We start from the raw sequence: 11,893 nt of genomic DNA, 5'->3' as shown, positions 1-11,893 counted from the left end.
TACGTCTCCAACGGACGCGTTTGTCGTCACTGCGTCTCCTTAGGACGCTCTATGGCAACTGTGTGACTATCCTGCCTCCTAGGAAACGGATAGGAACCTGGATATCTCCTTAGGAAATTCTGGCGCACCTGCGTCTCCCTTAGGACGCTTTTTTAGCGGGCTACGTCTCCAAACGGACGCGTTTTGTCGTCACCCTGCGTCTCCCTTAGGACGCTCCTTATGGGCAACTGTCTTTTGTTGTGGCACATTCTGGAATTTGCAGTAGTTGCTTCTCTTTTTCAGAAATGTGCAGTACTCAGTCGTCTGCTGGGGACTGAGCAGGTAGGAGGAAGCGTCATGGATAGTATCTTTGGAGATGGTAGGCGTTCCATTGTCGCGGAATCTCCTTCCCTTCCATGGTGTCAAGCGTATAGCTTCCTCTGCCCCCGGACCGGCTGATTATGTAAGGGCCTTCCCAATTGGGTTTCATCTTTTTAGATCCTTGTCTTTGTGCAGTGATGAAGGCCTTTCTTAGGACAAGGTCGCCTGGTTGAAATTGTCTGATCTTGGCTCTTTTGTCGTAGTAAGACTTCAACCGCTGTTGATAGGAGGCGACTCGGACAATGGCCTTCTCGCGCTCGCCTTCAAGTAAGTCAAGGTTGAGTCTCATCTGCTCGGAGTTCTGCTCAATACTGCCCACTTCGATGCCTATAGAAGGGACAGTGATGTGAGGAGGAATGATCGCTTCAGTTCCATAGGCGAGGGAAAACGGGGTTTCGCCAGTTGATCTTCGCTTGGTGGTGCGATAAGCCCATAGTACGCCAGGGAGCTCATCTACCCATTTTCCTTCGGCGCCTTCTAATCTCTTCTTTAGACAGTCCAATATTATTTTATTGGATGCCTCGGCCTGGCCGTTGCCTTGAGGATATCTTGGGGTAGATAAATGCTGCTTGATGCCGTACTTTTTGTAGAAGGCAGTGATCTGCTTGCCGATGAATTGCGAGCCATTGTCGGTGACTAGTGATTGGGCAGCCAAACCGGCAGATAATATTTCTCCAGATAAATCGTTCCACATCATCTTCTTTAGTAGAGGATAGAGCTTCGGCCTCGATCCATTTAGTAAAGTAATCAGTGGCGACGATCATCATTTCTTTCTTGGCAGGTGCCGTTGGCATGGGGCCTACTAAGTCGATGGCCCATTGCATGAAAGGCCACGGACTGTTCTGCGGATGGTAGATTTCGGCAGGCAGACTAGGAACTGGTTTGTACCGTTGGCAGCGATCACATCTTTTGACATATTCAGTAGAGTCATGGCGCATAGTAGGCCAGAAATAGCCTACGTTTAGAGCCTTCTGGGCGAGTGACCTGCCCCCAGAGTGGTTGCCACACTCGCCGTCGTGAATTTTGCAGAGAACCTCAAGTGTTTGAGGGTACTTTATGCAGGTGAGATGAGGGCCAGAGTATGATCTGCGGATGAGCTTGTTGCCGTGCATGTAGTATCTCGCGGCCTTCTGCTGGACCTTTCTAGCTTCGGACTTGTCCGTTGGCAGGTTTCCATTCGTCAAATAGTCGATAAGGGGGTCTTGCCAACTGGAGTCCTCGTCAATCTGCATGGTATCGATTAGCTCTATTTCTTCAATGCTTGGTCGGTCAAGGTGTTCGACCGGGATGGAGTGTCTGAACTGGGTATCCAGCGCTGATCCTAGGCTTGCCAGTGCGTCTGCATGAGCGTTCTCTGCCCGAGGCACTTGTTGGATGGTGAAGGTGGGAAATGCCTTCAACAGCTCTTGGACTTTGTCAAGGTACAAGATCATCCTTGGGTGCTTTGCCATGTATTCCCCTGAGGCTTAATTTGTGATCAATTGTGAGTCTGAGTAGATGGCTAGCTTTTTGATTGCGAGCTCTTTTGCCAAGCGTAGGTCGGCGAGCAATGCCTCGTATTCTGCCTCGTTGTTCGAGGCCGAGAAGCCAAGCGTAATAGCTTGCTCCAACAGGGTTCCATCCGGAGTGGTGATGACGACTCCTGCTCCAGCTCCTTTTTGGTTCGACGCTCCGTCTACGCGCAACTGCCACATGTTTCTGGGTTGGATAGGTTCTTCGGAGGTCCCGTCTGCTTCTGAACTTTCCTTCTTTTGGTTGACCAACTTCTCTTTTTCGGCTGACGGGGTGAATTCTACGACGAAGTCTGCTAAAGCCTGGGCTTTTATTGCAGTTTTTGGCCGGTAGAGGAGGTCATATTGGCTTAGCTCTATAGCCCACTTCATGAGTCGCTGAGAAGCATCAGGGCTGTGGAGGATTGATCTCAAAGGAAAGTCGGTCATGACGATGACTCGATGAGCTTGGTAGTAGGGTCGCAGCTTTCTCGCAGAAACTACAAGAGCCAAAATAAGTTTCTCCAACTTCGGGTAGCGAGTTTCTGCATCGAGGAGAGCTTTTGACGTGTAGAATACCGGATGTTGGGCCCCCAGCTCTTCTCGGATGAGAGCTGAACTAATAGCTGAGTTGGACACTGCCAGGTATACAAACAAGTCCTCACCAGGGACTGGTTTTGAGAGCAGAGGAGGTGAGGCGAGGTAAGTCTTCAGACTCTGGAAAGCTATTTCGCACTCCTCGTCCCATTTGTCTCTTTGTCCTTTCTTCAAAGCTTTGAAGAATGGTCTGCACTTGTCAGTTGATCTCGAGAGGAATTGGTTGAGGGCCGCTGCTCTGCCCGTCAGACTTTGTATTTCCTTCACCGTGGAGGGCGATTTCATCTCGAGAATGGCTTTGATTTGACGTGGGTGTGCCTCAATACCTCGTTGCGTGACTAGGTATCCCAAGAATCGGCCAGAGGATACACCAAACGTGCATTTACTTGGATTCAACTTCATGCGATACTGGCGGAGCAAGCTGAATGACTCAGCAAGATTTCCAATGTGATCTGCACGTTTTGGGGCTTTGACCAGCATGTCATCCACGTAGACCTCCATAGTTTTGCCGATCTGCTCCTTGAAGATTTTATTTACAAGCCTTTGATAGGTTGCTCCGGCGTTCTTCAGCCCAAAGGGCATGACCTTGTAGCAGTAGGTCCCTCTCTCGATGATGAAAGAAGTTTTCGCCTTGTCATCTTCGTGCATCAGGATTTGGTTATAGCCGGAGTAGGCGTCCATGAAGCTGAGCAGCTGATTTCCAGAAGTGGAATCCACGAGTTGGTCGATTCTCGGCAATGGGAAGTTGTCTTTAGGGCATGCCTTGTTGAGGTCTGTGTAGTCGACGCAAACTCTCCATTTGCCCTTTTCTTGTTTTGCCACCAAGACAACGTTGGCAAGCCATTCTGAGTAGGAGACCTCTTCGATGAAGCCGGCAGCTAGGAGTTTGTCAATCTCGGCTTCGATGATAGCGACTCGCTCGGGTGCGAAGTTGCGTCTCTTCTGCGCCACTGGCTTGCACGCGGGGTTGACGTGGAGTCGATGACAGATGATGTTTGGGTCGATGCCAGGCATGTCTGATGGCGACCATGCGAACATGTCTTTGTTGCTCTGGAGGAATGTGGTAAGCTCCACCTTCTCCTCTGGGCTTAAACGCGAGCCGATCCGCGCTTTCCTGTCTGGCTGGTCAGGATCCAAGGGTATTAACTCGACGTCCTCCTCGGGTTTCCATCCTTCTGCCGGAAAGACCTTTGGACGGATTTCCTCGGCTTGGTCCTGACGCTTTGATTGCTATAAGATAGCAAGATTCGGTTGCTCTACCTCCTCCAGATCTGCCTGGCTCACAGGGAGAAACTGAGCTTGTTTGCCCTTCTTCAGCCCTTGGGCGGAGCATTTCCTTGCCATTGCTTGATCGCTGTTGATTTGGCCGACACCGCCCCCAGGGATTGGGTACCGAATTTTTTGATGTGTGGCGGAGGTTATGGCATTGATCTTGCCAATCCATGGTCTGCCCAGGATGCCGTTGTAGGGTGAGACCTCATTAATGACCATGAATGTTTGCAGGCTAATCACAGGTGGGGAGTAGACATCGCGGTCTATCGTGCCTACGGTAACCGTTGTCGCACCATTAAAGCCAGTCAGCGATCTAGCTAACTTGTTGATCTTTGTCTCCAAGCCCATCTGTTGGATGACCGCCAGTTGTAGGATATTGGCTGCGCTGCCCTCATCTGCATGGATTCGGTCGATCATGGCCTGAGCGATTTGAATGCTGATGACAAGGGCGTCGTTATGTGGCATGTCGAGGCCGTTCAGATCTTTCTTTTGGAAGCCGATCACAGGATCGTCTTCTGCTAGTGGAAGGTCGGTCGAGACTTGAGAGATCACAGTGGCCTGTTTGATCTTCCTCTTCTTTTCCTTGCTGGTCAGCCCAGACTCCTCGGAGTCGGCTAGGATTGTGTTAATCCTTATGACCTTCTGAGGCGGCTCCTTGGCGGTGTCTCGATCTTCAATCCGTTGGATGGCCTGCTTCGCAACGAATTCAGTGCAGTGGCCTTCTCTCACGAGTTCTTCAAGATGCGCTTTCCAAGCGAAGCAGTTGTTCGTCGTATGTCCGTGCGTCCCGTGGAAGGCACAGTATTTGCTAGTGTCTCTCTTGTCCGGATCTCCCTTCAAGGGTGGTGGCCTTCTTACCCAAGGTTTGTTCTTCACTTGGGCTAAGATTTGATGTATGGGGATGGTGAACTTTGTGTAGTTCTCTCCTGCCGTAGCCTCCCCTTGTGGGCGCGACCTGCGCCTGTCTTTGTTTCGGTTGTTGAATTTGTCGCCTTTTTGGCCTGCCCGCTTAGTTGGCTGATCTTCCTGCTTTGTAGACTTCTTTGCGGCGATTCGATCGTCATCCCAGAGCACGTAGCGTTCCGCAGTCGCGTAGACCTCTGCCAGAGTCTGGCTGGGAGTGATAGTCAGCTCGCGGTACAAGTTGTGCTCAGCTGGAAGACCTTTCTTGAAAGCGGAGGACGCGATTCGGTCGTCACATCCTACAATGTTCGCCTTTTCTGCCTTGAATCTCTTGATGTAATCTCGAAGGGATTCGTCAGACTTCTTGCGCAGGTTGTACAGGTGATCAGGGTTCTTCTTGATTGTCCGGTAAGAGGTGTATTCTTTGGTGAAGACGTAAGCTAGCTCCTTGAAGCTGCTGATCGACCTGGATGGTAGGGTGTGGAACCAGTCTTGGGCTGCTCCTCGCAAGGTTATCGTAAATACCTTGCACATTAGCGCGTCGTCAGCCTGGTGGAGGATCATAACACTTTTGAAGTGTTTTAAGTGGCTCTCGGGATCAGAATCCCCTTTGAAGTGTATGAACGAGGGCGTCGAGAATCGCTTCGGGTGAGCGGCCTGCTCGATATCGAGGGTGAAAGGCGTAGAGCTCACCTGGTCCATCTCCTTACGTAGTGAATCCTCGAAGTTTCCTCCGGTCTTCAAGTCTCGAAGTCGGTCATTCACGAGCTTCTCAACGTCTTCTGCGCACATTGCTGGTCGGTCACGTTGGCGACCTCCACGATATTGACTGACTTCCTCATTGTCCTCCGAGGGTCGACCTTCTCGCCTGGGCTGCCTAGTTGGAGTGTTGGTGGACTGCGCCTGCGAAAGATTCTCTGTAGCTTGTCGACGAGAATTGGTTCTCCGAGAGTGAGTAACGGAGCGTCTTTCCTCATGGTCCTCATTGTGAGGGTTGTCCAACTGGCCTCCCTGGGGGCCTAGCCTTTCGAGAGCGCTTCTCTGTGAGTTGACAGCTGAGCGCCTTTCTTCGCGATCCTCGTTGCGATGGTTGTTTGGCTGAACTCCTTGAGGGCCTAGCCTTTGATGTACATTTCCCTGCGGGCCCAAACGGGCACGGACGTCGAGTCGTCTGCCGGCGCGTTCGTCCATCCTTCTCTCCTCGCCCGGTTGTCCAAGGCCAAGGTTTTGAGCAAAGCCTATTTGGTTGATGAGCTGCCTCATTAGGTCGCTTTGGTCATCCATTCTCTGAGCTAGCTGGTCGACTCTTAGATTAAGGTCTGCTTGACTTCGTGGATCGGGAGGAGAGAAGTGTGTGGAGCCCAACTGCACACGGGCTCGGTTTTCATTGGCGGTGTATGCAGGAGCGTGCGTCGCGCGTGGAGGCAATGGAGGGAATGCTTGGAGTTGCTCCAAGATCGGCCCTAGGTCGGCGGTGGTAACGAGTCCACCTTGATGGGAAGTTCCGCCATGTTCGGCGGCGGTGGCCGGTGCGGTGGTGAGAGGTGGCGGTGCCACCATGTCGATCGCGGGATCGTGGGTGGAGTGGCTTTGGGTCGTCGCGGATCTAGCCATCGCGGCGGCTTTGCCTCTCGTGTTCATGCTTCCAACCATGGTTGTTTGGAAGGCTTCGACGGATTGAAAAATAGGAGGAACGGATTCCTTGAGCACGCGTTGAGTATAACTCGCGCTCTCAATGAAAGCACCAATTTGTTTGTGCAAATAATCTCACGGGAGAATATTCGCCCAAGATTCCTTCGTCTTCTCCGCCTCTCTTTCTCCCTGCAAAACAGATCGGAGTAAAAGACCACACCCGGGGGGTGTTGGCCAAAGGCCCTCCGATGCCTAAGTCAGTTCAATCGATCTTTAGAGAAACGATAGCTAAATTAGGGTACGAGATGTGTTTATAATATAAATCGGGCGGCCGGAGCCTTATGTAAAAGAGAGAAAGAGAGGAGGTGGCTAGGGTTTGAGAGGAATTTTCTGCAGAGATTTTAGTAGTAATTCTGACGTACCTCAACCATTGTGTATGACTATGCTTTTATAGTAGTCTCGGAGGCTAGGGTTTCTGAGGAATAATTCTGTAGATGGAAGGGAATTATTCCTCCCCTTTTTGGGATTGATTTGATTAATTAGGGATTTGATTTATTAGGGTAAATCAAATCCCTAATTGTGGTAGGTATCAAATCAAATCCCGATTCAATTAGATAACTTCTCATTTAATTGGGGATCGTGGTAATTAACCAAATCAAATCTCAACCTAATTAGGTAACGTTCAATTTAATTGGATAATTCCCAATTAAATTGAGTAACTCCTAATTAAGTTGATTGACTCCCAATTTGGTCAAATAATCCCCAAATAGTAGGAATTATTTGACCTAGGGTTTGATTTAATTAGGTTCTCACAATATTCATAGTTTGACTCTCTTAATAAGAAGAATTTTCTGCCTCGAACCCACGTAATAATAATAATGGTCTAAAATAATCCAGAAGAACCATGTACATTGTACAGCTTTTATTTTTCTGAATTTTTAATTAAATAAATAACCACTTTATCAAAGGAGGCGAGTTTATTATAAATTATAAGCATAAGCATATGCGTGTTGACATTGGAATTTGGATGGGAAAGTTTGATACCTAATAATAATTAAGTTATTGAAAATGTGACGTTCATTTTAATAATAAAATACATTCATGTCGTTTCAAGATTGTCTCAACGTCATTGGTGACTCAAATCATGAAAACCGCAGCGGGTTGCTTATAAACCCAGTGAGTTAATAATATTATTTTTATGGATATGTCATTCTAACATTATTACTAATGCATGTACTTAACTCAAGTTTCCCCCAACTTGGTCTTAAAACAAAATTTTCATTTTTTATTTTGTATGAGCTTTGCTCGCGTATGAATGATTGTAAATTAATTATGTAATGCTGAATTTATTATGATACATATGATTAATTGTCAATCATTTATATATGTGTTATATTTACTGTCTATACTCATTGTAGGATTCATACATACATCAAAATAATTGCCAATTATGGTAAATGTGTTCGTAAAAGAGGTTGATGATTATTCCCTTGAGTTGATCAAACCCAAGTCGGAATATGCTTTAAATCCAAGGCCGCGCTTGAAAACATTTGCATTGACCTGATTGCATGTTTCTTATGACCAAAATTTTGAGAAATAAGCTATGATTGTTTCCAAACGTCGTTGTTCTCATTTGTGTCCCTTTCAATCTTTCACTTTTGAAAAGCACTGAGGTTCAAAGCCCCTTATTAGCAAGTTGCTTATGTTTGATTATTATACCCTTAATTACAAATATGTCCTTGTCAGTTTTCTTAGGGTAATAAGCAAATGAGAGGGTACGTGGCACGCGCATGTTTAATTAATTATTTGTGAAAGAAAAAGAAAAAAGTCATAGTAAAAGAGGAGGAAGCTGGGTCAGCTACGCGTCATAAGAAAACTTGTGTCCCAAGCCGCCCTTGGAGCTAATACCATGTTTGGACCCTACAATTTTGTGTCTTTCGTCCCCTTGAAACCAAATAAACCATTAATTACCAGCCTTCTCTTCACAATTGAAATCCACAAACCCAAAAATAAAAAATAAATGGTTTTTGGAGGTGTTAGGGGTTATCTTTGTTGTTTGACTGCGGAAAGAAGTCTAGCTCCACCAACTTCATAAAAGGATAAGAAAGAAAAAATCATAATTATTTTGGACAAAAATATATGGACATGAGCCATTATCATAATTAATTCAATAGTAGTGGCATAGCACACGCAAGGTGCATATAGTTTTAGGAGGGAATAGGGATCCCCCAAATCTTTGCTGAAGAAATGACACAAGTGATGACACGCCCTCTTAATCTTTTTTGGTGAAAGAATATTTTGGGGGATTTCAGGTGACATATTAATTTGTCATTGACTTATTATATTTTGTAAGTATTTTTCTTTTTATACAAGCGGTAGTCTAACTATTTTAAATTAATGTAACTAAAAAAGCGAGCTTATTATTTTGGCTAACTGACTTAAACTTTACTCAACTGCATCATTATCTGCCAAATTTGAAGCGCATAAAGTAACTCATGTTTCCTGCAGGCTATACGTGCCAACGTAGTCAATAGGTCATGAAGAAATTTCCTAGTTTCGTGCAAGAAGAAGAAGGATGACCAAACATGTGAACTCAAACAAAAGTGGTACGTACGAAATTACAAGACCAGAATTCCCATAATCTGTTCTATATTTTATTTGTGGATAGCCAAAGTGCCCAAACATCAACACCCTCTCACTTGCAATGACTACAATGCCCTTGATATAATATATTATATACAGTGTCCGTTGTATTTTATGTGGGAAAAATGATTTCCTTTCCTGGCATTAGTCTTCTTCAGGCAATCTGAAAATTAGAGTTAAATATAAGAGCCAGAAAACTTTAAATTGCAGGCATCTTTCACCTGACCACTGTTTTAATGGACTGTTTTTCTTGCTCAGTCGGGTCTCTCCTCATTGACAAGATAAAGAAAACATAAAAAAAATTTAGTGAACCAGTTTTTTAAAATTAAGATTAAAATAGTGGCAACTTTGTCATTTCAATAGTGGATTGAAATGAAAAACCAAAGTTGTGCTCCTATCATTCTAGAAAGCAGCAGCCCTTTCTCATGTCATTCTTGGAGCCTTTAATTAATTAGGGTCATTGGTCAACCATTGTTAATCTCTTCTTATTCTTCAAGCCACCAAACAAGTACTTCAAAATTCATAACCCCCTTCGAAGCCTCTAGACCCCTTGGAATTTCAAAGTTCAAACCCAATCCCCCCCTCTTGAAACTTTAAAACCACACTCCCCAATTGCCACCCTTCTCCATCACTCCCTCCCTTCCTTTCCCTTAAGCCTTAAACAACAACCACACAAGCAAACCCTGCCTCTCTCTCTCTCTCTCTCTCTCTCTCTCTCTCTCTCTCTCTCTCTCTCAAAAGCAAAATTAGTGCAAGAATTTTTTCGAGTTTGTGAGAAAATCATTGTTGGAATTTGATGGGCAGTTTAGTTGGGCATGTTATACCAGGATTGGGGTTTCTTCTCATTGGCTTATGGCACCTATTTAATCACATCAAGCTCCATCTTCACCAACCCAACTCCTACAGAGCTCCACCATGGTTTCCCACCTCCAAATTCAAGTACTTGGAGCTCATCGTAATCATGGGAGGATCCTTTGTCTCCATTGCCATGGAACTCTTCATAAGCCCACATAAACACCAACCTCTTGATGATGATGGAACCATCCCCTCCTACCATCTTCACAACTTTGAACACGCTTCAATTTCCATGACTTTCTTGGTCTATGCAGCTTTTGCAATCATTCTTGACAAAGTAGGCCCAAAAGCCCAATATGGTTTGACCCAACTGCTTGGAGCCATAGCCTTTGGGCAGCAGCTTCTTCTCTTTCATCTTCACTCTGCTGATCACATGGGCCCTGAAGGCCAATACCACATGCTTCTACAGATTGTGATTCTTGTTTCTTTGGCCACAACCCTCATGGGAATTGGTCTCCCTAAGAGTTTCTTGGTCAGCTTTGTGAGGTCACTAAGCATATTTTTCCAAGGTCTTTGGCTTATGGTCATGGGTTTCATGCTTTGGACACCTGACTTGATGCCAAAAGGTTGTTTCATGAACTCAGAGGATGGTCACTTTGTGGTTAGGTGCCAGGGAGAGGAGGCACTTCACAGAGCCAAGTCCTTAGTGAACCTTCAATTTAGCTGGTTCTTGGTGGGAGTATCAATTTTTGGGGTGTCCTTCTATTTGGCACTGGTTAAATTTTATGGAGAAAAGGTTGATTATTTTTCACTGGCAAGGCAAATAGAAGAAGATGAAGATGACCCAGCTGATGATGTTGAATCCCAAAAGAAGAGTAAGCTTGGAGACTCAAAGAGTTTTATAAATCATATGGAAAAAACAGCCTTTGTGCCCAAAGATATGGAAAGGTAGACGGAAAAAGTGCGAAGGTAGACACATGGATGTGTGATTTGGTATGCGTGTAAAAATTAATTAGGTTGGTGGAATATAATAGATTAAGCCAACCATAATTAAAACAGGGATTTGTGTGGGAGGGAAAAGTATGCATATATATATATATATATATATATATATATATGTGTGTGTGGCGAAATTGTTTGGTTTTAGCTTTAGCCAGAGAAGAAGATTTATTCTATCTTCCAAATTATATATTAAATTGTAAAAAATCTTCAATTGATTTTATTATATCTTTGAATGAATTATTTATCATGTTATTGATTCGGACATCATTTTCAGGATCCCATTTGAATTAATTCAAATGATTGCTCTCTTTTTCTTTTTTTCCCAAAAGAAAATGTTGTTTTATGATCATAAAGATTTATATATCACCTTGCCTTGAACTCACTCAACCAATGTGATTTATATCTAATTAAGCAGCATCAGCTTTGATAATAATTAATAACCTTCACATTCGGGAAATTTAAGTCTAATGTTATAATTAATCACAAGTAATTTACTAATAAGACGATGATGTTGGTTGTTTGTGACTCTAACAAAATAATTGTATTGTGTTGTGTTGTGTGTTTGAGTTTGACAAGCAAGTGCCAAGCTCCTCCAGCCATGAGAGTTGGATAAAATAAATTTGCTGTTGGCCCCTCTCCTCTCTCATAACCATACGGTGTGCGCAATCAAATCCATTCAGTCCTAAAGTCTCCCCATTTCTATAATAAATTAATACCAGATAGAGAAAATTTGCACCCATGGGGAAAATACATTGCATTTTCTTGTCACCATGGGCATGGAGGATATATGCATTGCATTTCTTCCATTTTGTTATTTGTTAATGTGTTTGGAATATAGCGCTTCAACGCTAATACAGCGATAACGCCCCACATCGGCCCTCATCATAGTTTATTTATGATCTAAATCGTTTATTTAAATATGATGATTATTTATTTGGTATGATAATGACCACACGTAAATGAAAAAAGCTCGTATTAACAATTCACCGTTTACAATAACCCCACGCACTACATGTGCATAGATGATAGTATTTAACACGGGTCATGAAATGAAAATGTCCCTTCGATATGAATGGAGCACTTTCTGCATGACCATATGGATCAAAAGTATTTGTTCTGCCAACGAACGAGGTTGGGCATTGCTACAATCAATTAAGCATGATATATAAATCTGATTAATTTCCCATTAAAAAAATCAG

The 11,893-nt window shown here is 44.5% G+C and overlaps 1 protein-coding gene across 1 annotated transcript; it reads left to right on the top strand.

Annotated features, from left to right (window-relative positions):
- Positions 9,428-10,961, top strand: LOC18774373 (transmembrane protein 45A). Its single transcript, XM_007205524.2, has one exon. The coding sequence runs from the start codon at positions 9,694-9,696 to the stop codon at positions 10,642-10,644; it is 951 nt and encodes a 316-aa protein (XP_007205586.1). The 5' UTR covers positions 9,428-9,693; the 3' UTR covers positions 10,645-10,961.

The sequence above is a fragment of the Prunus persica genome, chromosome G6, assembly GCF_000346465.2.
Source record: "Prunus persica cultivar Lovell chromosome G6, Prunus_persica_NCBIv2, whole genome shotgun sequence".
Classification (NCBI taxonomy): Eukaryota; Viridiplantae; Streptophyta; class Magnoliopsida; order Rosales; family Rosaceae; genus Prunus; species Prunus persica.
This window is presented reverse-complemented; position numbering and strand designations above follow the sequence as displayed.